Genomic DNA, 27,246 nt, shown 5'->3' with positions numbered 1-27,246 from the left:
AAAACAGACATTTTTCGTATTCCTCATGTGCTGAAGGGAACTCTGAGGCTGCCGCTGCTCCTGCCAACGCACCACCTTTCGTCAGGCCGCATTTGTACAGACTTTTCTGCCAATCACGCTGGCCTTCTGACTTGTGGTTTGCTTTGCTCTGGTCACAACACAGTTAAGAGGCCACCCTAGCCCTGGGCACCTTGTTTGAAGGGATCTCTCCATCCACCCCCAGGAACCAGCCCTGAGCGTTGGACCTGGAGCATCAGTAGCACAAGCAGTTGCTGTTTTAGCTAACAGAATAATTCCATTAGTGGGTACCATCGGTACGTGGTTATCCTCTTAGATGGATTTTCTGCTCACAGATGAAATACAACACAATAGAAGTGATTACAATAGTCGCAATATGAATATATATAAAAAATCAAAGAGCAAGAAGTAGTTGCTAATGTAATGCAGGACTGTCTATTCAAGCTAGTGGTAACTTTCCACAAATTGGAGGGGTTTTTAACCTAATTAAATTGCAAGTTTACCAAATAGTAAATATAATCTAATTAAAAATAACATTTTTTGACTTACTGAGTAAAACCTTAGATAATATCAAAAGGCTTTTGCACATAAATTGTATAAGTGAATTAGTGCCTAAACCAAGCAAAAATAAACTGCAGAATGTGAGCATATGCACAGAAGATTTCCGATGGCAAAGTCTCATTGCAGAAGAATGACATCCAAAATGCAGCACTGAGGCAAACAATATTATCTATTTTCATTTTCTAGCACAATGAGATTGCCCAGATGTTCAGCAATACATTTTTGCTGAGGAAACAATTTTGATGATTGCCCAACAACAGCCTCAAACTTTTCTGGCAGTGAGCTGAGTCCAGGCCTGGTGTGAGTCGGTGCTGCTGTCACGTGCTTAGGAAACTTGCCTGTGTTTATACTGGGATTTTGACCTCGAGTGGCAGATTATTTGTGCAATCCTTTAATAACACTGAAATCCTTTAATAGCACTGAAATTTCAAGTGGAACCATATGATTTTAGAATCCAGTTCAAGCAATTAAGAGATTTATCATGAATTGTAGTATTTGTCCCACCCAGCTTCAGCCTGTCCCCAAGTGCGTGTTGGTATCTGGTAGTTTTTTCCTTCTTTGTGAGTTGCTGGAGGTCAAATACAGCAACTGGGGTTCAGGTTAGAGGGCAGGTGGGAGGGGAAGGCGTAGGATACGTGTGAGACAGCGAATGGAGAACGAGCGTTATGAGGGATAAAAGAGAAAAGGCATTATGGAGGGAAAAGATTAGAAGTAATTTGCAGGAAGCGAGGAGTCTGAGAACTGGGGAAAAAGAACTGTGCTATTTATGAGGAACTGGGTGTGAAGTTTTAAAAAGAGACTTTTTCCTTCTGGGCTTTTAATATGAAAGGACTTCCACAGTAGAAATACACACACCTGCTTCTATGATAAGGGCTAATATTTCCAAGATAAACTAAAGAAAAATAATCAAATTAAAATTTTAAAGCTATGCAAAAAGAAACAAAGCCGAGTACCTTAAATATAGAGAATGAGGTGCCAAGAAGGATAAAGGATGGGGGGAAAAAAATTCCAGTCTGTAGCAAATTTTCTCTGATTCACTTGTCTGACCCCTGGGGCCACCGTTGATGTGTAAAACATCCTGGAGCCAAAGAACTGTACTACAGTCAGCTCTGTTCCTCCGTCTGCACCGTGTATGTGTGAGACAGAGACACAAAGTGGTGGACAGGGGAAAGACACTCGGTTGGGAAAGCTGGAAAGTGGTTTAACTTCTTCAGCAGAAGGACAATTTTCTTTTGGGCAGGCACAGCATCCTTGTCCCACAGAACAAAGGAGCTGTAAACACCACGGCTCAGCAGAACAGACCCCTGTGTGCCTGGGGGAGGGAACGGACTCTATTTTCAGTTGTTCTGGAGTCACATGGATTGAAATCTGCTGTTGGAAGCTGTGTACCCAGCTGGCATGTTGGTGGGATAATGCGAATAGTGCAATTCGTGGTGTGGGGAATGGGGGTAGGGAGGTGAAGCTTGAACAGGTGGACAGGAATGATAAGAATGCGTAATTAAATATGCAAAGGCTGAGTAATGGAATCTGGAACATCCACCAGCGTCCTGAGATTTGGATTAATTTCCGTCACCATTTGCAAACTGCCAAATTTAACAGGTAGAAATCAGTGCTTAATTTCAGATGCTTCTCTTTCCCCAAGGCTTCTGTTGCAAGGCTATTATGGCAGTACCATTGCTGATGTAAAGACAGTTAACATTCCAGTTTGACCACATAGTTTCTTCTGCACAATGCAATGCTGGTGGAGCTACCCTGAGATCTTGCTTCTCAAAGCAGTCTCCTTGTGAAGCGAGGAGCAGCGCCCGGGCAAGAGAGGGCACGAGGCTGCTCCTTTTTACACCGTGAGGATGGGAATGGCCGCCCTGCTGCAAACCAGTTTTGCTGTGGGCAGCTGACCGATGACCACTCGTACTTCCCAAAACCCTCGTTCTGTTTCCAGCGTCAGGAACCCATGCGGGCTGCATGAGACTGATTCCTCTGTAAGTCAGCTCAGGGCTTGTAACTAAATATGATGCGTCTTTCCCCACGAAGTTGCAGCCTCCCATTCGTGCAAGCGGAGCGCTCACGCTGGCACCCGCATTAGGTGGTTAAAACCAGGCAGGGCTGGGCGTCACAGAATCACAGAATGTCAGGGGTTGGAAGGGACCTCGAAAGCTCATCCAGTGCGATCCCCCCACCGGAGCAGGAACACCCAGATGAGGTTACACAGGGAGGTGTCCAGGCGGGTTGGAATGTCTGCAGAGAAGGAGACTCCACAGCCTCCCTGGGCAGCCTGGGCCAGGCTCCGTCACCCTCACCGTGAAGAAGTTTCTTCTCAAATTTAAATGGAATCTTCTGTGTTCCAGTTTGTACCCATTGCCCCTTGTCCTATCACTGGCTGTCACCGAGAAGAGCCTGGCTGCATCCTCCTGACACCCACCCTTTATATATTTATAAACATTAATGAGGTCGCCCCTCAGTCTCCTCTTCTCCAGCTCCAGAGCCCCAGCTCCTCAGCCTTTCCTCACACGGGAGATGCTCCGCTCCCTGCAGCACCTTCGTTGCTCTGCGCTGGACGCTCCCCAGCAGTCCTGTCCCTGCCCAGCCCCCACCGGGCGCCCGGCCACCAGCCCGGGGCACAAACCGGTTCTGGGCTGACCAGGCGGGATCGGCCCCTCCGACTGCACGCCTGAGCAGCGCGGCTGAGGGAGGCAGAGCTCCGGCTGCCCGGAGGACAGGCCCGGGGCCGAGGCTGAGGCTGAGGCGGGCTCAGGTCTCCAGGCACCGCCCGGGCGCCTGGGACCCCGCGGCGGAGCGGGAGCGGCTGCCGGTGCCGCCGGCCGCCCCGTCCCTTCGCGGAGGAATCTTGCCCCACGCCGCGCGCCGTCCGGGGCGGGGCGCGCGCGCTCGGCGGGCGGCGCCGGGGCTGAGGGGGCACGCGGCCCGGCGCGCGCCATGTCGTTCCGCCGCGCTCTGGCGCTGGCCGCCTGCGGGCTGGCCGGCGGCTCCGCGCTCTTCTCCGCCGTGGCCGTGGGCAAGCAGCCGGCCCGGGGCGGCGACGCCGAGCCGCGGCCGGGGGGCTCTGCCGCTCCCGCCGCCGTTCCCTCCGCGTCCGCCGCGCCGCCGGGTTTGCTGCTGCTGCCGCCCGCCGCCGCCTCCTGCCCGCCGGCCCCCGGCTGGATCGAGAGACCCGCTGGGACCGGCGGCTACTGGGACAGCAACTGGGACAGGTGAGCGCGGCGGGGCTGAGGTGGCGGCGGCTCCCTGCCCGCCCGGGTGGGGACCCGCTCCCGGGGGGGCGGTGCTGAGGGGCCCGGAGGGACCGGCAGCCGCGGGGCGGCGGGAGCTGCCGGCGAGCGGCCTTGGGAGCGGGGTGTGGGGTGAGCGCCCTTCGGGCGGGAAGGGGCGGGGGAGCCCCGGGCTGCCCCGCGGGAGCCGCCTCAGCCCCGCTGAGCCGGAGCCTTCGCCCGCGGCCCGTCCGCGCCCGGGGACAGGGGCGCAGCCCGGGACCGGGCACCCCCAGGGCTCCGGGGGCAGATCGAGAGTCCGCAGCACCCTTTTTCAGGTGAAATTTGAGGTGGTAAGCTGTCCAAAGCAGAATGTAGTTGAAATTCTTGATTCTCCTTGAAAATTCTTGACGTTCTGGGGCGCCTGGGTGCTCTGAAGGGATGCCCTTGCTGCGTTTTGTTTTAGGTAGTTCAGACACTTCCCCCACGTGAAGATGTGCAGATCCCTTCCTTCTAACGCCTCCATCCAGTGAGACTGCAAAGCCTCAGTTTGTGATAAATGTGTAGAAGATGTGCCTGTGTTTTTTTAACATGGTATTAACCGTATGTCAATATCGCTTTATGCCTACACCAAGATTTCTGTGTTCCGTAGGAGCGCCCTTGTGGATGAGAAGCATTGCCAGTGCTAGGCATGTGTTAGGCCTGCTGCTTGTGTTGGCCACGACCCTGCAAGTTGGTGTTTGTGAATCCTTGTAACGTTGCTTTGAACCTGACTTACTCGTGTTTTTCACAGTGTTGAAATACAGTCACACAAGAGTTAACTACATTTTTTTCTGATTCTAGTGCTAATATCTGTATTGAGGTTTGGCTCATTTAGCTGCTGTCTGGTAGAATTATCTCCCCAGGGATACATGTGTCAGGCTCAAGTTTAATCGTAGTAAATCCAAACTTAAGCACTAACAGATTTTTACTGTATAATGCATCTTGTTTTGATTTTCGAGATGCTACAGAATCAAATGCTCATATAAATAGGACTACGTACACCTTAATTATAAAACCAAAATTTTCATTAAATAAGGTTGTACCTGGTTAAACAGTTGTACAGAGGGAGGTACTAAAGCTTGTTCAATTGCAGATCCAGGCCTTTCTAGCTCAGCAAAATGGTTGATTTTCTTCAGGGATTCTGAAGTACTTTCAGACTCGTATAACATTTGGGTTTTTTAACCAATTCAGGAAGTAGAGATTGTGGTATAAGTGATGTAGCTGTCCCAAGTGCCCGAACAAATACAGCTAGATAATAGTTACTGGCAGTTAAGGATAGTGTAGTGTATCACCATTTATCATAGTGTGCAGACAGTGGAAATGTGTTATGTAAATATATTAGCACAGATCAATTTTAGTTTTCTGCTGCGTGGTGTCTACCAATTGGTGTAGTGTGGCTTTGGCCCACACCTGGTTGAAGTCTTAATTTTGATTTTTTGGATGATGTTGGCAGAAACACTTAACATGTAAAGTTATTAAATGGCTTATAGATACACAGGGCATCTGACCGCTTCTCTTTGGGGGCGAGGAATGATTTACAAAGTCAAATCATGAGCAAATAAGCAGATATTACAATATTAACAACTGATGGCTTTTCAAGTTTGAAACAAAAGAATGCAAATACCTTGTTTTCAAACTTCCTTGATCTGATATGATGCTACACCTAGAATGTTCCATTGGTCTGTGCCACTTGCACCGGAATTGTACAGCTCAATTCTTGGACAAGACTAGATATAGTTTCATTCATGTAAAATACTTTGTTCAAATAAAGCTTCTGCTCACTGGAAAGCTTGGTGTGGGATGGGGTGGGGGGAAAGCTTTGAATTATTTTCTAAATTTCTGGGCTGCATGTACCTTCCTATTTTTCTGAGTGGTTCTTGCAATTAGTTTTATTACAAATAAAACTATAAATACTTGGATTTCGAAGTATGTTACCAGAATGAAGACATTTGTTGGACTGACTAACATGTTTCAGTGACACGCAGGTGAAAAGGGGACTGTCATGGATTAAGTGCTACTTTTATTTTAGTTAGGTTTAAAGGTGGTTCCTGACATTGCCATTGCTTTTCGGCAAAGTTCTGTCCAGCTACGATCTTGGGGTGATTTCAATTTTATAAGGGAATACAGAAAACAGAATTAGGCAGCTTCTGAGTGTCAGCAGCCTTAAAGAACCTACTGAAGTTAAGTCTTAGTAGTATTAAAAGTTTTCCTGCTCATAAACTTTCTAAAACTAGCTTATGCTAAAAATATTGTTAAGCTTGGTTATCTTCTCATGACTTGTTAATGCAGCTGGTGCTTTTCATAGCACATGTTACCATTGAGTAACTTCTGAGGTGCCGGAGGGGAGAGCGCAGGATTTCCACTCAGGCATTTCTTGTTACGTGTTTCTGCTGTAGGATGAGTTAATCCCTATGTTACTTTACATATGTGCTTGAATTTTTCAGACATTTTTTCTATTCTCCTAATGGATCTTTCCAGCAATATAGTTTCTACTGAATCAAAAGAAGTATCCTATGAAATAGCAATGAAACTTCTTGTTATTTGACTATTGTTTCATTTTTAATGCCTCACTGAACTGTTTTAACAGCTTAAGGAATGTGTGGAGCTTCATTTTTTAATAGAAATCATGTCTTTGCTAGAGCAAAATGGATGCAGGGCTCTTAAAAGCCAATCTGGTGGTGAACTGTAGAAATAGGTATGTGAAGCAGCAGCTTTCTATGACCAAATTACTTCATCTCAAACTGAGTACAAATTATGTTCTTGATTGAAAATCCATAAACAAATAAAGAAGTTTAATTATTATAATGGAAGAGGTGACATCTGGTATGAATTAAATAAATTAACTGTTCTTTAGCTATGAGATCAAGGGAGAGGATTTATCCTCTGAGGTGGAGAGACATAGCAAAAGGATTTGTATTAATGGGGTAGAGGATCTGTGTGGGGGACTAGAAGACTAATCCGGGGGCGATTTGGGCAGGGTTGGTGATGATAGTGCAGCGTTGGTGTTGGCAGCAGCAGATCTGTGGCACTGATCCGTGACACCGGGGTAGGGAGGGGAAAATCCTTGGTGCCTCTTGAGGAATTGGATCAGCTGTCGGGGCGATGTGCGAGAGGGAAGGTGACGGGGTGCAGCCTGGCAGAATGGAAGGAAGATTAAAGTGGCATGAGGGGAGAGAGCGATGAAAAAGATGAAAGGGTAAGTGAATGCTCCAGGCTGAAAAAAAAAAAAATGTTACGGGAGACACCCGATGTGACCTAGTTAATTTAAAACACAAAATAATTCTCGGTGTGCACTGCAGAAAGTTGGAGTCTTTCTAGGATATTGTTGGGTTTGGGTTTTGTGTTTGTTTTTTTTTTTTTAGTCATTTGATGTAAATGCAATTGATAAAGTGCAAATTTTGTAGGTGTTTTCACAGGGCCTTTTAGATACAGAACATTTTCTTATCTTGATGACCAGTCAACACCTCTTCTTTGTTTCCTCAATCTCATTCATGGTTAGTTTTTCTTGTCAAAAAACCTACCATTATACCTGTGACAAAATCAGTGAAAATCCAAAGAACAACCATTGAATTGGCAGGAATTTGAATATAAAGTCCCTGGTAGTGTTTATAACCTTGTCCAGACAGACTTTAGCTTTCATGTTTTAGTGTACACCATCGGTTTGCATTATGATTTTTCTGTTGTGTTTGTTGCTTTTTTTCCCCGGGAGTGAACTGAGAGGTGGCTGTTACTGAACAACAAATTTATCTGTGTCAGTAACACCTTTTAATCTACAGCATTAACTTTTGTTTTTGTTTTTGATTGAGGCTTTTATTTATAGCTTTTGCACAATAGTTTGCATGAGTTTTGTGATATAAATGGCTAAATAGTCAATTTTAGTACTTCAGCCATAGCCAGAACTAAGGGAATACTACCCATCTGTAAATCTTCTCTATCTAAAAATGACGTTTTAAATGTGTTTGTTTAGACGTGAACCACTGGCTCTTATCAACCTCAAAAAGAAAAATGAGGAAACCGGGGAAGAAGAACTTGCCTCACGCTTAGATCACTGCAAAGCAAAAGCCACCAGGCACATATTCCTTATTCGTCATTCTCAATATAATTTGGATGGCCGGGCTGATAAGGACAGAACGCTGACCCCACTTGGTATGTGTTACTAGAAGCATCATACTTTGCACTTTGAGAAAACCGTTTTTCACTTGCTGCCGTCCTGATGAGTACAGGTTGGTAACTGAGTTCTGCTCTGGGTCTCACTGCCAAACCTTAATCCACTTCATGGATCCTTCGTGGCAGAAAGATGTCATGAATAAGTTTGGTTTTTATATTTTTGATCCTCTAAATCCAAACATTAAAACCTGCTTTACCAAGTTCTAAACACACCCAGTTGCAAAGAAACTTCACAAAGGAAATTTCCAATTGTCTTAAGGTGGTTTGAGCACATTTTCTTGCTAGCTGACGTAATTCCCCAAGGCTAAGCTTTTAAAGTTCGCTCCATGACTAACTTTGGGATAGATTTATCTTAAAAGGTGGCTGGCTTTTGTTTCTGTTGTTTTATTTGCCGATTTATTAAAAAAAAAAAAAAATTACCCCTGACTTTCAGTTGGAGAGTTTATAATTAAATGTGTTTCACATTTGCTACTATGCACTGTTTCTGGGAATACGGCTAATCAGTTACATGAAATGAGGATAACTTCTGTCTTAATCTTAATTAATTGATCCAGTGACTAGGTCTCAAATGTTAATTAGTATTACTTTAATAATGTACTTAAAAAGCAGTGGACACTTTCTTGATTCTGTGCATGCCAATACTGTTTTGAGGGGGGAAGAATTGTTGTGTAGTGCTGCTTGAAGTTTTGGAAGTCTGGTGTCAAATGTTTAGTAGAAAAGTCATTTTTTTCCCCTCAAGTCTTAACCACCAGTGTGCAAACAGGAGTGAAATGCTAATTTTAGGACTAAGATGCTATCTTAAGGTGGTAACAAAGTATAATCTTAATCCTGTCTCATCCTGTGCCTTGGATAAATTACTTAAACTGTCTGTTGTCTTCTCACCTACCAACCTGAAAAACAGAATAAAGCCTTCCCTAGGATATCCAAGTGCTGTGGTTCTTAACTGTTCTAAGGTGATGTTGCCTTTATGAAAAAAGCACTGTCAGGTCTGAGTGGATCTGTTTGATGTGGTCTCCTCTTCTGTGCTCCCGGAACAGAGAGATGGCAGATGGCTTGGGTAGTGCTGGCTTTTATTGGAAGTGGCTCCCTTGGGGTGGGGCAAGCAGGGATATTGAATACTTCAGTGAAAGGCTCTCGAGGTTTTTATATATATTTTTTAATATAAAACAAACAAACAACCCCCAAAACGAACAACCAAACAAAACCCCCCTAACTTTTCCTGCCAATGGAAATGCAACTCGAAATTATCCAGCAAATAAGCTTGATCTGAATAAGTAGTGACTCTGGTAAAAATGTTTTCCAATTACTTTTTGAAAAGAACGAAACCTGACATAGATGGAGACCTTTTATGTCTACTGTACAACTTTTTTGGTAGTTTGTGTGAGGTGTTCACGTGAGTGTCACCAATTTATATAATGAATATCATTTTTAAGGTCGAGAGCAGGCTGAACTGACTGGACAAAGGCTGGCAAGCTTGGGATTAAAATTTGATCAGATTATCCACTCCTCCATGACTAGAGCAACTGAAACAACCGAAATTATAAGCAAACATCTCCCAGGTAAAGTGTCTTCCTTTAATTTTTCATTGTTTTCTGATCCTGAAAACTGCTTCCAGTAGAATTCTAATCTTGTCCTTAAGGTTGAGATGTTAGCCAAATTCTAGCCCTGTGCGAATATGAATTTGCAAAGAAACTATCAATGCTAATTCTGCTTTTTTCCAGTTTACCTTTAGAAATACAAGAGGGATCTGCCCCTCTGACTGACTAGCTGCTGCCTGTATGTGCTGCGCTGTAGAGCTCTGCTGGTTGCTCTGCACTGAGGCTTTTTGTAAAGCAAAGACTGTCAGAGATCAGCAGGATTGGCTCAGTCCTCAGTCTCGGGGGCAATAGCACAGAAGAGGATCATATGCTCCAGTTCTTGTAGTGATGCTGGCTGGGTTAGTTAACAGGCCCTGCTGCGTAACTTTAGCATTAATTAGCAGTATGCACTAACTGACAAACAGCTTTAGATTAACATCCTTGCAAGTGCGTTTCTTCGGAGAGCAGCAGACTGGGAAGACTCGACTTGCTGTGCCAAGCTTGTCTGGCTGTTCTCAGTTGGAATAAACTTTGTCTTGCTGACAACAAAACAGTTGTGATGGAGAGTTTCACACCCCTTGGTAGGAAATGTGTAGACTAAAATGGTCTTTAGGAAGCAGAGGAAGACTTTCTTGAAGAAAGAAGATGAAATATGTATTGACTGTAGAGTTGTGGGCCTGTTTGCAGTGGCAGGAGAAGTAACAACTCCTTTCTGAATGAGTATTTAATATTTCAGGAGTCAAAAAAATCAGTACTGATCTGCTGAGAGAGGGAGCACCTATAGAACCAGACCCTCCAGTCTCTCACTGGAAACCAGAAGCTGTGGTAACTTTTTCCTTTTTTTTTTTTTCCTCTGTATTGGTTTTGGTTTTAATACACTTTATCTTGACGGTAGCAATAACTTGCAGTGTCTGAGCTGATGCTTTTTATCTTAGACCTTAGATAATTGCATATTCTTCTCTTCCCTGATAAGTGTACAGAACAGTTAAAATAATTTACAGTCTTTAAGTATTAGTTCAGCCTCAAGTGTGCATCTCTGTGAAGAAGGACTCTTTAGGGGCTGCAGCCCATCTGCAGATGCAGAGTGGCACACGCTGCTCTGAGCTGTGTTTGACTCCGAACTCTGTGCCATTAGCAGTATTACGAAGATGGAGCTCGAATTGAGGCTGCCTTTCGAAACTTCATTCATAGAGCTGATGCGAAGCAGGAAGAAGACAGCTATGAGATCTTTGTCTGCCATGCCAACGTGATCCGCTATATCGTGTGCAGGTACGTGTTGGATCGCATGTTCATCTGTGTTCTTTAAAAGGTTTTACTAAATCCACGTTGGCATATGACACCATGAGCAGTGTGTGGATTGGGCTTGTTTGATCTGTGCCTGCACTGTGAGCAGATGCTTCTGCAACTCCATCACAGGACTGAATTACAGATAGAGGACAAATTTGAAAATCGGAACACTTTCGTGCTAATTCTGAAGTGAAAATGGCTAAATTGGCGAAAATTGAAACCTTTTTGTACATCTGAACTATCTCTTTAGTACCATTTCCTTCTGCTTCCTATAAACCTGAGGACAATGCCTGTTGGAAAAGAACAAATAGAACATCTGTCTGGGTGTGTCTTTTTTGAGGTGATGTGAATTTGATCTTATATAATGAATGATTGATGTAGTTTGGGGAATTCTTTACTAATGGAAATTTTTTTATTATGTTCAAGTTGTATTAGTGTGTTTTTGCAATAACATCCAGTATTAGAGGAGAGAGTGGATCTTTCCACCATCATCAAGGTTGTTCATGAAGGAGAGAATAGTTCTGGATCTCTGCCTGTCTCTGTATCCAATCAGCTGAGTCTGGTTTATTCCTCTTCCCTATCAACAAAACCCTGTCTGTAATATAATTTGTCTTGAGCAGGGCAGATGTGATTAAACTTTAATCTGATCAATACCTACAACAATTTCAGTGAGCTTTATTTAGCTGAGCTAGTTAAATGCTAGCCTGTCTGCTCTGTGGCCTGCTTTAGAGCTCTTCAAAATTGCTATACTTAAAAATATTGATCAGGTAAACAGAAAATTCTTAGCTGTGCCAAGAGAGATCATCTTGCTGCTACCTGGGCTTTTTCTGAAATAGCCGTATACTTTTTGCTGTTTCTTCCCTCTTATTTTTAACTTCTGTGCCTTCCATTCCAGCCTATCTGATATCACAATTGGCCACAATTCCCTTTGAACCTGGCTTGACTGTAGCTGTTTGTTACTCAGTTTCTTAGCCTCTCTAAAAGACTCTCAGAGAGCCAAATCCAAGTTATTCCTCGTTATCTGAGGCAAAATATGTCTGAGACAACTTCATATTTTCTCCAGCTGTTTACCAGAATTGATTGAACTCCCAAGGCTATCCTGTTAGGAATTTTAGAGTAGCTGGAGACTAGCTGTGATTCTGTGTTTCTACAAAAAGCACAAGGTACTTTTTCTTGCCACTCCTGGGGAACAATATAGCTGATGGAGAGTACTTCTTGTGAATTTATTCCATAGGCATATACAGGCAAGTACAAGGAATTCCTGTCTGCCTCCTCTCTGCTCTTGTTATGTACATGCCCATGTTGACGAGGCTAAAATAGTGGATAAAAGCACGCTGTTTGCCACTTAACGCCTATGTTCTATGGAGGAGGCCACTGAGGTGCTGCCGTCTTCTCCACCAGTCCTGAGCTGCACAGGGTTTGTGGTGCTGCAGTGTGCCCATGCTGTGTGCCATCCTGCTTGTTCCAAGGTTGCTCAGAGTGCTCCCAGCAGCCTGACTACGTTAGAGTTTCCACCTTCCGTCGATTTGAATTACTCCTGTCTACAATAATCATATCCATCTGCTGGACTCTGCTTATGCAAGTGCATTATTGGCACTGGTCCGGTTACCAACGCTACGTTTTCATATTGGTTGCACAAGAAAAATATTTTTCCCAAGGCTGACTGGGGGAGCACTTGCATGCAAGCCACAGAATGACCAACAGTTTTCTTTTTTTGCCTTAGCAGGAGCAGGAGGTGATGCTGTGAGTGGCACGTTAGTATAACTGCTTATGAATGAATAACTTTTTTATATATATAAAAATTTATTTTTTTTTTTTTTACTAGAGCATTGCAGTTCCCCCCAGAAGGCTGGCTGCGAATGTCTCTTAACAATGGCAGTATAACTCACTTGGTGATACGTCCGAATGGAAGAGTGGCACTTCGAACGCTGGGCGACACAGGTTTCATGCCCCCAGATAAAATCACACGCACCTGAATGAGCAAAACTGATGGCTGTCCAGGAGCTGCCTCTAGTCTCTTTGCACTAGTACATTCAGCTACAGTACCACTAGATTTTTATCTGTTATGTTGGGGTGTGATGCTGTCTTAAAAATGTCCTTTAGCCCCCTTGCCTCCTTCATACATACTCATATCTGCCTTTCAGCCCAGAAGAGAAGACATCTCTGTAAGCCTGAAGCTGTCCAGTCCTCAAGTATTCCCCAGAATTCAGCTCTGGAATACAAAAAGATTGAATGTCTCTGTGCTCAGCAGTTGCAGGAGCACTGACTGTCGTCCCAACCTGTGAATTTCTATAACCAAAGTTTGTTCCGGTGGATATTTTTCTTGTGCAGGGAAGCAATTGGTGTGGGAACTGAACAGCCTTGTATCGCACTGCAGCTAAAACTGAAGCTGACGGCAGCTTGTTTCAGCTCTTGCAGAAGAAGTGACAAACAGGGTATTCTGCGGTTCAAAGGGGTAAGGCTTCAGCTTTTGTAAGCTGGTGAGGATGTATGTTTATGTGGTCATTGTTCCCCTTGGCCCCCTGAAAAAGCTCATGTAAACTGTGCCTGGAGCTTGTAAGCATAAAGCAAAGAGGGTAAAAAAACCACATTTGCCTCAGTGCTGTGGTGCTAGAATTAACTGCTCCTTATGTGAAGCATTCCTCTGTCCTCAGGAAGCTTAAGCTATTCTGGACAGTGTTTTTCAGTCTCGTAAAGCCTTTAACTAAAACTTGGGCTGTAGAGGGACGTAGGGATAAGTTTGTAGCAGTAAGATGGAAGGAGAGCAGCAATCTTCTGCATGTGCTTCCAGTTACTGACTTACACATTTTTGAGGAGGTAGAGTCTTTGCTCCCATTGATTGGTAGATGTCAATACCTTCCTTTCAGAGTACCGAAATAACATCACTGAGTTCCAGGCAGTGATATTTCAAGTCACAGGTTCTGCAGTATTGGAGCAAACTGCTGCTTAAAACTTACCTGAATGGTAAAAAATATCTGTGGGCTGGCTTTTCTAGGCCAAGGCGCAGCTCCAACATCGCGGGACTTGTGCCAGGAAAAAGGGGGTGGCTGAGAACACTAGGGTTCAGTTACAAGGGGAGGGCTCAGATGTGTTTCATGTTAAGGCTCTTGGCTGGGCACCACCCAACCTGGTGTAGTAACTTACCTCACTTAATAGTTGGAATGTTGAAAAATGTCACCATATGCCTCATGTGCCTTGGTGCCAGAGCACATACCACTATAGCAAATGTAAGTAACTGGTTTGGCAGGTTCTCTTAGCACCAAGGATGTTGCTGAGACCCTGTGCTGGCTCCTGTCAGAGCTGGATGCAGCGCACTCATGGCACATGCCTGAGACAAGGTTTAAGGGCTTGTTTGATACAGGACCGCTACATCAGGATCATTTCAAGGAAAATGGGGCTAGTAGGGAACAAAATATGATTGTTGTGTCATGCAAGTTGTGGGGGCAAGAGGAAACCATCATGATGTGTATCTCATTGATGCAACAAGAATAATTTATCAGTTTTTGTCTATTAACTTTTTAAAAGTTTTGAATAAAATAACTGGTCTGTCTTTCTTCCTTGTCTCTTTGGCTGGGTAGCTGTGTAACTGTCTGCTCCAGAACGTGTGGCTGAAGTGCTGCTCAGGGCTTGGTGTGTCTGCCAGCCAAGCGGTCTTTGGATCCTACATTGATTGGGGCAACAGCTTATTTACCAACCTTTTCCTTTTAACTCCAAATATCTAAAATGTAAACTAGTAACTAGCGCAGAGTTAATTATCATCCACAGAAATGTGTGTGAGCAGCCCACAAGAGGGGACAGCTGGGCTCTGGTCACAGCCCTTTGTGTTCCAGGGCTGTGTCACTGACCCCACATGGAACAGGAGCACCAAAGCTGGTGAGGTGAAAATTTTGTGCATTTTTATTTGTGTGGGTGTGTGCACATACCCTCTCACATCCGTACTCTTCTCCACCCCTCCCTCACCAAGAAATAGGTTCTTAACAACTCTTTGCACATGTACAGAAATTAACATTTTCATTGGCGCTTAAGTTATGAGGAGAAAGTATGAAATTTAATTTTAAATACATAATTTCGTAGTATTCAGACTTCCTTTCTCTCTTTGGCTAAGAAAACACAAGCAATATCAATCTGGTATAAGTTGTTTCCACAGGTCATGTGTAGAAGAGCTCTCTTCACAATCACGAATGATCAAATCGCTACATAAATTGCTATTTTTTTAACAGCTAAAGCGAGTATATTGTTAGAAAAATGACATCTTAAGATGCAGTACAACTGGACTAATGCACATTATATAACACGGTTAAAAAAATGTTCTCTTGACTGAACCAAAACAAAATTACCAAGTGAAAGGCGGGGGTGAGGGGGAGTGTGTGCCATCTGACTACGTACCAGTAATATGCATTTAAATATTTTTTTTTAAAAAAAAGCACAGCATAACAAAGGTAAAAAGGACAAAAAAGGGAAAAAAAAGAGTGTTAATGTCAGTCTCCTGGCTCTCTAATGAACTCTTATCAAAAGGGCACCGTGGCCACACAACAGCTGAAGGAGAAGGGTGGAAAACAGCAGCTGTGCACCCAGCAACTTACACGTGAATTTGACTTTAACATGGTATTAGGCAATTAAACATCTGCATAATTTATCCAGAATGACAAAGGCATCATTTACATCAAATTATTAAAAAACCCACAAAACTACCAAAAAAAACTATTAAAAAAAATCCCAACCCTTTACATTAAAAATGTAGGAATTTGGGACTGAAAAATGTTGTTTGAGACCACAGAGACTGCTGCATCAAAAAACAGACCAAAAAGGAAGAAAGAAGGTATGAAAAAGTCAGCTAATATACTTGGTAACACAGCGGGTTTTGTCTGTGTTTTTTTGAAATGCCTCTTGAAAACTGACACCCCCACCACCCACACAGTTGTCTGGAAATCACGGAAAGACACTAGTGTAAAGGAGCTCCAACTCATTGGAAATAGGCTTAATTATAAAGAGCTAAATGAGCCTTTTAAAACAATAATTTCTAAAATAGGAATGCTCTCCCCCAGCAGAGCGCTATCGCACCAAATAATCAAACTTAGAAAAGAGAGAGGCATTAAAATACCTTCTGTTCAGAAAGCCCAGAAGGAAGACTGTATGTGCCCATAGTAAGTGGATGCCACTTTTTAAAAAAAAACTTCTAAAAGAACAAAAAATAATTTAAAAAATACGTTACAAAAGGCACTATTAAGCTTGCAAAAGTATTAAGTGCGGTTTTTTAGGTTTGTGCCAAATCGTAAACCTATTGCAGGGTGTAGGGTGTGCAAGCAGACCCTGCCGTGTGCGGCGCGCTGCAGTGCCCGCGTTCCGCCGCACGCCGGCAGCGCTGGGCCGGCTGCAGCACCCGCCGTGCCCACACGCCGGCAGCACCGAGCCCCGGGCCGCCGGCCGTGCCGCGTTTCGCGGGAATCCCGCGAAAACCGAGAGAGCAACGGCAGGAAAGGGCCCTGCCGCGGGGGCGGCCGCAAGTCCCGAAAATGAACCCCGGCAACCCGGTGCCGGAAGGCTAACGCTCCTGGCTTGCTCTGCTGGCCGGCAGCGCCTCCGAGTTACCCCGCGGGGTCGCCCGACTCCCCGCCCTGGCCCCAGCTTTCCCCGGCCCGCAGCAGCACGCCAGGGTTTTTCCTTGACCCGCTTCTCCTGTCCTACACGCCGCCACGCGTCCATCTCCCAGCTGCTGACGGCCCTTTCCCGCTCCAAACGTGCCGTGGTGGCCAAACGGCATCTCCTGCTGCAGGAACCACGTGGGAGGCGAATCCCCCCGCTCACAGCAGCAAGGCGATTTGGATATTGGGCGCGATTTTTTGTTCTGTTCTCTTTCTATTCGAGCCCATTGATTTCAATTTAATTTCTATTTCTTTTTCCCGGCCGCCCGTCGCAGCCCCTGGGTGCTCTATTTGCGTAGCCACGCCTCTGACTGCCATTCTCCTCGCCCCATCGTCGCCCCGCCCTTCGACCCCATGCGCCCCGCCCCTTCTGTTTCCTCTCGCGATCTGATTGGTAAGCTCAGCATCTCATTTGCATTCTCTCCGCCCATCGGCGCCCCGCCCCCCTGGTTTCCTCTCGCGATCTGATTGGCTCGCGATCTGATTGGCTCGCTTCGCATCATTTACATTCTCCCCGCCCACTCGCCCTAATCCCGAGCCGATTTGCATATTCGGCGCGACTTTTTGTTCTGTTCTATTTCTACCCGAACCCATTTATTTCTATTTTATTTCTATTTCTATGTCTATTTCTGTGTCTATTTCTATGTCTATGTCTATGTCTATGTCTATTTCTTTCTATTAATTTCCATTTCTTTCCTTTTTCCGTTTTCTGTTTCTTTTTCCCGGCGGCCCGTTCGACACTGCTCTTCTGATTTGCATGTCCCCGCCCTTAGCGGCAGCCCCGGGCACTTATCCAGCGCGGCACTGCGCATGCGCCCCGGCCGGCCGCAGTACCGCGATCTCGCCAGCAGGAGGCAGCAGCTGCATCCGGCGGGAGCCGCTTGGGTGGGTTTCTCACCAAAATTGTTCTTTTTATTTATTTATTTGTTTATTCCTCGCCCCCCCCGCCCCCCGTCGCAGACCCAGATCCAGGGTGTTTGGGGTATTTCTGTGCCGTGGCGCTGGGTCTCGCTCCCTGTGCAGGGGAAAGGCCTCCTGTGGGAGAACCGGCCCCAGGCCTGGGTGGGAAAAGTGGGAAAAGGAGGAGGGGGGAGAGGCAGCTTGTGGATCTTCTTTCGAGAGAGAGATAGAGAGTTGCCGATGAGCAATTGAGGGCTCTGCCTCCTGCAGAACAATGTTTAACCACTCACAGAAAAGCGACTGAACAACTGCCCGCAAATTCTCAGGCGTCGGAGCTTGTAGAAATCAATAATTTAACGCAGTAGCACAGCAGCAGGGCCGGCCGGATCTGGTACCTGCCCAGAGGTCCCAGCCGAGCACAGAAATCCCTGGGTTTTTACCTCTTCAGAGACCGTTCACACCGTGATTCAGTCCGACAGCACTAGCTGGGCCTGGGGTCTTCTCGCTTCTCACTGGGTCTGTTCCACTCATCTCAGACGGGCCGTTGTTCTGGAGCCGTTAGCTCACCAGCTCTGCCTTGCCAGAATATTCCTGGGCCCCCGCCAGAAGGCTCCTGTAGTCCGTTTCATTGTTCTAGCATCATGGCACCATTTTCAGTTATACCTTCCTCGAATCTCTTTTTACCGCCACCATTGACAACCCTCATGCCGGCACACACTGTGTAGTAATGTGCTGTCTTGGTGTCTCTTTATCTTCTGAACAAAACTGCACTGTCAGCATCTATTGTTTATCGTTCTTCTTACTGATAACTGTTTTTTGTTCCTCTAATCAAATTAAAACGTACACCTTGTGCCATTGACCCTGTGGTCTTGAACTTTGGAGCAATAATGCTTGTAAAAAGAACACACATCTCCTTCAATTTCAGAAAAACGTAACTATGGAAATAATGTGTATTGCTACTGACTGCCTCCCCCGCCCCCTCCATCTTTTCCTGAATTGGAGATGACCTTTGAAAAGGAGCATCTCCTTCCATTTGTATTGCTTCAGTGATTTACAACAAACCTTTGAACAGCGAGAACCTTGTTTATTTCTGGACACATGTTTCTGTAAAAGGCTATTCCCAGGCAGGCACGAAGGCTATCGCAATCAGCTGTCCTGAATCGTCTGGACAAAATATGAAATGCATTGGCATAGATGTTTCTTTCTCCATTCTCTTCTCCTTCACTGCTCTTTGTAATGCAGGTGAGTGACTTTCAAAAATTTTGCTGCTACAAACTACAAACTTTTTTGACTTTGGAACTTCAGATTACATACCTTGCTAAGAAATTACTGATACCATTTGTAGAAGCTAAAGCAAAGGGACACAAGCTGGCTTTTACTGCCACGGTGTCATTTTCAGTCTCTTCCTCTGTAATTTCCAGTAGGACAGTTGATCTTTTCTGTAAGTAAACAGACAATCTGGAGAATGCAGTAAATATTTTTAAAGACACAGAACAGCTTTCTAGCTCCCTATATTGAACAAGCATTTCTACCTCCATCCCAGGCAGGTTTTCTGGCTGGCTTTTATTTCTGACTTGCTACTGCTCCTGGTTTTTTCTGCCATGCACTCACATATTATCCCAGGATAAAGGAGGAAGGCCAACAGAGAGAGAAAAACAGAGGGAGATTTTACTACCTTTTCCTTTTCTGGATCTCTTCCATCCTACCAAAGAAACCAAACAGTCTTTCCAGTCCCCCTACCCCATACACAAAAAACCTCAGTGACATTTTCTCCTAATTTCAGCAGACACTGACGTACCTGGAACTGCAAACAATTGCTCTTCAGCCCCATGAGGGGTGACCATGATTTGTTTCATCCTCTCCTAGTCTTGTTCATACATTGTTGATGACCTCTGAGGAGCAGGTGAATCCAGCAGCTTTTGGGACGCAGTAGATTTCTCCTTCCCAGTCCGTTAGAGTCAGATCTGCTGCGCTCTTAGATTCAGGAAATTCCACGTCTCAGTCCCACAGATGTGGATACTGCTGTTCTCGTTTGTATTATAGGTCCAGCCAGTACGCAAAGAGGCAGATACACACACTACACCCACCGTATTGACCCAGCCAGCTGCACAGGCTAACACAGCAGTGCTTTTATTGGCATCCAAATAAAACCAGGCAGCGCTCCCATACACCTGCGCGTCACCCGCTTCTGTTCCTCTTCTCCGTGTAATCATGGTGGAGGGTCACTAGCAAAAAGAAAAACACACCCTTTCTCTCCAGATTCACAGACTCACCACATTCACAGGTACCTTGCATGCTTGCATAGGCTTCGAATTTGCCCATTAGCTAAGCCCAGATCCCAAGTCCTTGATGTGGTTAACCGCTCAGACCTCGGGTCTTTCCAAGGGCAGGTCTCCTTCTCCTGAATGCCAAGTTCATCCAGAAGCTCACTTACAATTACAACATATGTGTGTGCACGCACACACCAGGGTGAGGCAAATATCAACAGGATTTAATAAAATGGCTATGGTGATCAGGTGTGGGGCTCAGTCAGAGAAACATACCACTGTTCCTGTGTGACTGGATGCTTTTATGTTCCCTTCTCTCCGTTTTCCCATGCTTGTTCTTCACCATCCACCTTGACCCCTGCCTTTCTTTTTGCTTGTGTCCTCTCAAATAAATGATCTTCCCCTAATTACTTTTTCATCATTTTGCTATATCTGTGTCCAAATTTAGAATTTCTGGTACTTACCTGGGTCATCTCAGCATTGCACGGTATTATTGATGTAGTCACCCAAGCAGTGTTGCACTTGCAAGGTTCCACTCCCCAAAAGGTCCTCGGTGCTCCCAGTTGTATGTGCCACTTGTACATCTCGCTTAAGTCCCCCTTAACTGTTTGTGACATCCAGCTGTTCCTCAGAGTGTTCCTGTAACATCTGTCAGCTTCTCGCTGTTCTATTTGTGTTGAGCAATTTTTCAGGTTATGTCTAGTAACTCATGGTCTGTTCAACTAGACTTCGGCCAGACCTAAGCTAAAGGCCTAGGCATCGGTCTGTGTACCTAGTTATCTTAACAGCTAATAAAATGCACAGAAGAAAGTAATTTCAGTAGCTTTTCATAATCTTATATTGGAGCACACTTTATCACTAATGTTAGCCTTCCATTCTCCTTGATTCCTGTGTAGGGTTGACAGTGATGGGACCCCATTCTGGTTTGCCTAAGACCTACTCTCAGAAATAAATACAATTAGTGACATTCACCAAGTGGCTGCTCTGGAGATTTATCTTTCTATTAGATGTAAAAGTCCCCACGGAGTTGGTGAAATTAGGTACTGTCTGGGGGCAAATAAGTGTCTTTTTCTACACAGAGCAATCTTAATACGCAGGTGATTGCAGCCTTCACCTAAGTACATTCCTGAACTAACATTACCAGCTTACTTCATTTATTTACAGCAGTCCTTTAGATGATGTACTCCTGTTTCAGAGAACATCTGGAAAAGTTCAGTGACATACCTGATTTTGGTTTTTTCCTTCCTTTAACAAGGAGCTCAAGACTCTTGCGCACACCAATGTGGGGAGCTGCTTGGTACCTGTTCTTGCCAGGCAACGTGCCAGTCCTTGGGGGTTTGCTGTCCTGATTATAAAGAATTTTGTCTTCAAATTTCTCCATACTCAGGATCTCTGATGGGAGGCAAAGACTTCTTGATTGAAAATACAGCTTTTAATGCCTCTTCTGTGCTAACGTGCAGGTAGGCCATGATTTTATGTTCCTCTGCCAAAAGGAGGTGAACCTTTCTAATCTCACTTTCTGACAACAGGTAATTACCACAAAACAAGACTTGTGTATATAGGAGTGAAAACTTCCTTTGTGAAGTTGTCAGAATCCTGAAACACACAGAGGTTCTGCTAACCCTTACCTTCAAGGGTGCATGTTGTCTGTACTTCTACAGAGGATCATTTCATTTAGGTCATAGAATCATTGTACAATACAATCATTACTCTGCTAGTACTTCCCTTAACATATCAAAACAGTGACTTTTCTAAAAGAGCTTGCTTTCAGGGTTCTTTGTTATCAATATTTTTCTAGCATCTCCATTTTGTCAAAAAGTATTCATTTCTGAATCTGAAGGAGAAAGCAATGAGAATGAAATGTAAGTAGGATACCTAATCTCTTTCCTGTAAGACAAACCTCTGGATCCTAAGTGTGTCAGCCTGTGTCACACTTAGATACATGTGTCACACGTAGGGTACACCGAATATTACTGGGCCTGACGTCCTGACATTCTTTCCACAGAGGTTCTGAGTGAGATTTTGGAGTCCTTCCTATCTGGATAGCAGCACCCGGAAAGGTTTTTAGTTCTTCATCGGGAAAACCTTTGACTTGGGCATTCATTCTGTAGAACACAAGTGTGTGCTTTGAATTACCTGCACAGTTGAATTATCATGGCCAATACAAACCTCAGTGCAAAGGCACTGCTTCCTGGCCCCCGCTCCTACAGTAGTCAGGGTAGCAACAGCCCTAGCTGGAAGCAGATGGTTAAATAACAAGCAACGAGTTCTGAGTTAATCTTTGCAACAGAAATTCTAGAAGAGCACGAAATTACTTTTGTTGTATTCACGGGACTTACCAGCAAAAAGCCCTCACAAACCCAGAAATTCGCAATGCCATTATATCATGGTCAATGTTAGCTGCCCTGTGATTCTATCAATCCTAAAACATCACCTTTGTCTTCCTGCTCTGCCTTTGTTATTTGTTGCTAATTTATCATGCCCCGCTCCCCCAGTAATTAAACTGTAAATCTAAGGCTTGCAGATCGCTGTACATTTGTTCAGTGCATAGCAGAATCCATGCTGATGTAGCAAGCACAAAGTACACACAATTTTTTTCCAGTTTATATTCACTGCTACAAGCAAAACAGCCATGGGACTTGGAATGATCTACACGTGACATAAGGCTACTTAATGAAACACAACTGAGACATTCAGAATTTTCCTTCTCTCGGCAGTGACACTGAAGAGTGTTTTCAACATCAACAGGTTCAAGCAGGAAATTGAAACCATTGGCTATGTTGCTAAGGATGGAAAAGCCCACTGCATCTCTCCATTGCTGTATGAGACTGGTTTCATCCCTTTTGAAGTTTCTATAGATGGTGGTCTGACATTTCCATACTCTGGAACTTGGTTATCAGGTTACTTACTTAAATCTACAGTATTCTTTCTGTATTCTTGCTCCATGGATGCAATATTACATAAGCCTCTCCATTTTGATCACTTTTCTTCTTCATTAACATGCTGTTTGACCTCAGAAAAGTCATTCTTGCTGCCCTCATGTTAATTCATATTTTGAGAAATGAACCTTCACAACAATTGAGTTCTGCTGCTGTACAGCAGCAGCATTATCTCCTAAAAAGTCCAGCTTAAAAATGAGGTTGACCAAAATAGTTCATTTTTTGTAGCTACTTCTACTGGAAAATAACTGCATTGTGGTGTTGTAATCTAAGGATTATGGACATTAGTAAGGGTTGGATTCTCTCAGCCCCAGCTTACTCTTTTTATATCATGCATCCTTTTAGAAACATACACAGGGGAAATGTTGCCGAATCTTAATATAGTGACACTTTTTCAGAGCTATGCAAAGCAGAAATGTCATTAATCTTTTTTTTCTGTTCTGTAATGCAGTACATCACAGCAAAGTTTCAGATACAGAAAAATGCATGTTGGTAAATAAGACAAAATGGCAATACTATGGCACCCCCAACACGGGTGGAAACTTAACTCTTACCTGGACAGACCAGGTACTTGCTGCAACCCACGTCAACATAGAAGTTTGGGGATACCACGAAACAGGTAAAGTGACGCTTTCTGTACCTGCGCACAAGCAGTCATCACGTGTAACTTACGTGCAGAGCTCTGCACAGCGTGCGGCTGCTGTCACTGAGGCCTCAAGAGGAGATCTGCAAGGGTAAATAACTCATTACACTAGTGTCGGCTTTTCCTCTTCATTTACATATGGGTGGAGACATCTAATTTCAGTCTTGCCGTAACTGTTCTTTTCCAGCATCTGAAACTATTTTCTTCCTCTGTGTGACAGGTGACAGCTACTCAGAAAACTGGTTGGCTGAGTGGAAATATCTTTATACTTTGGCAAGAGAAATCCCCAATACTGGGACATTTTCTTTTATTCCTGTACCTGCTACAGGAAACTACAGTACATGGGATGTTGGAATTTTGAGAATTACACCCAGCAGCTATTCTGATGGGCAGAGGCAAGTACATCACAACATTCATTTATCATAGCTGCCTCTTTATTGCTTCCTGTGTTAAAGCTGCTGTCTCCTTTGACATTTAAAACTGGGACTCAGGCTCCATTTAATATGAAAAAATGGAGAGATAACTGGAAAGGCAAAAGCGAGGAAAAACTCATGGGTCAAGATAAAGACAGTTTACAAAGTAAAGAGGGACATGGGCCCAGCCAAACCCAGTACCCTTGGCAAACCAAAATCTGCTGATTTTTTTTTTTGGTCACAACTGTGGAGGAGGCCCTAATTGTTGAATTTCTGTCACTGCACCCACAGACCTTCCTCTTCATTTATTCTTTTTTCTATTTTGTATGCAGGCCTTTGCATTCCTACAGATTTTATGCCCACTTCCTTTTATTTCATTGTATATTTCCCTGTGATTTTTGGTGGTTTACCTCTGTAAGTGCTCCATACATATTCTGAGCTTGGATAGATGTTTCTTCATAATTCTTCAACGTCTGCACTTTTTGATGTAGATGGTGTAGCCCCTGTGAACATATGAATGCCACCTCTTCAGTGTTAGAACATGTTACTAATACATCAGAAACTTTTTTAGCATTTAGGAGTTGCTACCCGCAGAAGTGTAACCTTTTCTCTTTCTGCAGGGTTTTTTTAATTACACTTCATGTCTGGTATTTTTTCTTGGGTGCAGAGCAGAGTAGCCTTGGGACACTTTAAGGATTCTGAATAGTTTCTCCCTTTCTGTTGCCATCAGGCCTGATACTACTGGTGCACAGGGTTAGGTTTTGTTAGAGAATCCAGGCATTCTTCAGTCTGGCCTAAATGGAACTATGATATGAAAAGGCACGAGTAGAGAACTTGTCTCTGAAAAGAGCCATGCAAGCCAGAATCACAAATACTAAAATGTACTCTGATTATTGCATACTTGCTGCATACTGTCATGTCACCCTCTAAATTAGGAGAATTTTAAATTGCTGTAACTTTTTGCAGGAAAAAGAAAGCAGTGGCCTTTGTAATGAAATAACTCGCAATTTGAAAGATTCTTCATAATTATTGTTAGTGATTAAGACATAGTGATACTGTCAAAACAGTGCTTGTTCATGTATCAGATCTATTTTTTGGCTCTTTTGTTTGTCCAGCAACATTCCATCAGTCTGGAGTTCAGTGCATGCATTGGCTTGGCACCTTGGAGAAGACTTCAGAAATGACTCAAATGCATGGGCAGCTGCGAAATGTATAGAATGGGACAGAAAGGAGGAGAAGCTTCCGAACTTCCTGGAAGAAATTATAGATTGCCCTTGCACCTTGGCACAGGCAAGAGCTGACACTGGCAGGTTCCATGTAAGTTATTAATTGATCCCTCTAGCTTATTACGGTTCCAAGTAGAAGGGAATGCCATACTCTCCACACAGCCCTGTTGCCTCTCTAAAAGTCATCACAAGGAAATGAAATTGTATTTAAATTTGCACAAGTAGCATGTCAAATGGCAGAGGCAGATACAGCTTATCCAGGTAGTATGAATTTAAAAAGTGCTTGTAGGACAGCAGATGGAAATCACCTTCAAACAGGGAATTAAGACAAGTTCCAGTGGCAGACAGAAAACACTCAGGGAGGAGCTGGGAGCAGGGGTGAATTATTTGAGATCCTATGAGATGGCAGCCTGTGTTTGTAGGGAATATCCCGTGCTGGAAGAAGAAGGCCACATTACTGCCTAGCATGTAATAATTTACTGCAAGCCCTTCTGCCTTGTACTTCAGAGCTCAAGTCCACAGCCATAATCCATTATATCCTGTCTCCTGCTTCCTTCCTTCTTCTCAGCTTCACTGTTAACGAGGAACTGACAAAAGCTAAGAAATCAATTGTGCTTACAGTGCTCATCTGAGGACCAGACAGGGTAACTTCCTTGCCTATTTATGATACCAAATGGTGGCAGTATGTTTATGCATATTACAGAAAAAAACAAGTAATTTTGTTACTATTCTTTCCTGGTTATGAACCTCCAAACATGATGTGTATTTTAAATGATGCAGTTAAAAGCACGTGAAGAAAAAACATTAGATCTACTACACTGCTTCTGTCTAAGAACACAGGACAAAAGTTAAGTTTAGTGTGGCGCGATCTGTGTTTGTTATGCACTTACAATTGAATTCTCAATCTAGCTGCATCTGTTCTTCAAGGTCTGTTGTAACAGATTGCAAAATGCCCAGGTTAGACTAACACATTGCTCCAATCACTTCAGTGTTAAATTCACTGTTCCACATCATTCCATTCTACTCAACACACAGCTGCAACCAGTTCATTTCGACTTTACACACATGTTGGAGACAAAGAGTGGGGAGAGGACATAAAAAGAGAAAGGAGAATGGGGAAAGCACCCCATTAAGCCTGAGCATTGATCTTTTTCAGACAGATTATGGCTGTGACATTGAAAAGGGGAGTGTGTGTACTTACCACCCTGGTGCTGTGCATTGTGTAAGAGCCATTCAAGCCAGGTAAAGAAAATTTTTTAAAACCACTTTTTTTTAATGACTCGTTGCACCTCAGAGATAGCAACATCACAGAAGTCACAAAGGTCTCTGGACTCTCAACTATCAGTTTCATAGCAAACGTGGTTTCTATCTTATTCACATATTGGCCCTCATTGCTGAGATGAAGTTAAGGCCTTATATTTAATAAACAATTAATTGCACTGTGCTAAGCCTTAGGATACCTAAACAAGTGCTAATGTCTAAAAGATATTTGATTAGACCTAATTAAGCCTTTCCTGTATTGGTCTGCTTAAGCTGAACAGGTTATTCTTTTCACTCTTTCTATCAGAAAAATTTTTGAAGAGTGCTATGTTCATGTAGCTATAAGGCCTACGGAATGTCCTTACTGCCTTAGTTAAAAATCTCTCCCTCCCTATCCCTAATTGGTCTAATTTATAAGAACAGAGTGGGGTGAGGGAGGTGGAGTCTAACTGGGAGATATCATCTCTGGACATCATATAAAGCTTGGCAACCAAAACTTTTCGCTATATCCATAAAAAGGCAATAGATAAACTCTAAATATGAATTGTCTTCAAAAGCTGACTGATGACTTTCTTCTTACTGCTTTTCTCAACCAGTCCCCAGTACGCAGCAGGACAGCAGTGTTGCTATGACTCCAAGGGGACCCAGATCCTCACACATGACTCCACAGGAGGCAGCACACCTGACCGAGGCCATGACTGGGGCTCCCCACCTTTCATCAAGCCTCCCCGGATTCCTGGCTATTCCCATTGGCTTTATGATGTTATCAGCTTCTATTACTGCTGCCTGTGGTCTGATAATTGTCACTTCTATATGAAAAGGCGGCCCTCCAGCGACTGCAGGACATATCGCCCACCTCAAGCTGGTAAGGGCTTCAGAATTCCATTCTGGAGTGTAACTTTTTGATACAACATTGGCTTTTAGAATATTTGTATATGCATGTATGTCAGTTGACAATGGTAAGAGTACAATGTCCCACGGAAAATTTCCATTGAAGGTTTCTGTTGCTCCATCAGTGGTGAAACCTGAATGTGGTTTTTAATTGTGATCTGGTCCAGTGATGGTAAGCAGGGTGAGACACAGTCCGGTGATTGTCAG

At 44.1% G+C, this 27,246-nt stretch overlaps 2 protein-coding genes across 9 annotated transcripts in view; both read left to right on the top strand.

Annotated features, from left to right (window-relative positions):
- Nucleotides 1-3,491: 3,491 nt before the first annotated feature.
- Nucleotides 3,492-14,421, top strand: PGAM5 (PGAM family member 5, mitochondrial serine/threonine protein phosphatase). 2 transcript variants are annotated; one of them, XM_065646256.1, is made up of 6 exons: nucleotides 3,492-3,788; nucleotides 7,795-7,973; nucleotides 9,428-9,553; nucleotides 10,308-10,396; nucleotides 10,710-10,840; nucleotides 12,684-14,421. In XM_065646256.1, exons 1-6 carry the CDS (start codon nucleotides 3,514-3,516, stop codon nucleotides 12,832-12,834), a joined length of 951 nt encoding a protein of 316 aa, XP_065502328.1. In that variant the 5' UTR covers nucleotides 3,492-3,513; the 3' UTR covers nucleotides 12,835-14,421. The 2 variants fall into 2 exon arrangements, with proteins under 2 accessions (XP_065502328.1, XP_065502327.1); XM_065646255.1 differs by having other exon boundaries at nucleotides 10,707-10,840.
- A 2,914-nt stretch (nucleotides 14,422-17,335) lies between these two features.
- The window catches only part of KREMEN1 (kringle containing transmembrane protein 1), a 60,316-nt gene continuing 50,405 nt past the window's right edge, over nucleotides 17,336-27,246 (top strand). For 5 of the 7 annotated variants that reach the window (XM_065646035.1, XM_065646034.1, XM_065646033.1 and 2 more), the window contains exons 1-5: nucleotides 22,717-23,225; nucleotides 23,470-23,644; nucleotides 24,778-24,979; nucleotides 26,045-26,130; nucleotides 26,745-27,013. In XM_065646035.1, the coding sequence (XP_065502107.1) occupies nucleotides 23,009-23,225; nucleotides 23,470-23,644; nucleotides 24,778-24,979; nucleotides 26,045-26,130; nucleotides 26,745-27,013 (949 nt within the window). In that variant the 5' untranslated portion in view covers nucleotides 22,717-23,008. Of the gene's footprint in view, nucleotides 17,386-18,533; nucleotides 18,643-20,922; nucleotides 21,128-22,415; nucleotides 22,568-22,716; nucleotides 23,226-23,469; nucleotides 23,645-24,777; nucleotides 24,980-26,044; nucleotides 26,131-26,744; nucleotides 27,014-27,246 lie in introns of those variants that run through there. The other 2 variants (XM_065646042.1, XM_065646036.1) reach the window with 2 other exon arrangements.

This window comes from Caloenas nicobarica, chromosome 16, assembly GCF_036013445.1.
Source record: "Caloenas nicobarica isolate bCalNic1 chromosome 16, bCalNic1.hap1, whole genome shotgun sequence".
Taxonomy (NCBI): Eukaryota; Metazoa; Chordata; class Aves; order Columbiformes; family Columbidae; genus Caloenas; species Caloenas nicobarica.
This window is presented reverse-complemented; position numbering and strand designations above follow the sequence as displayed.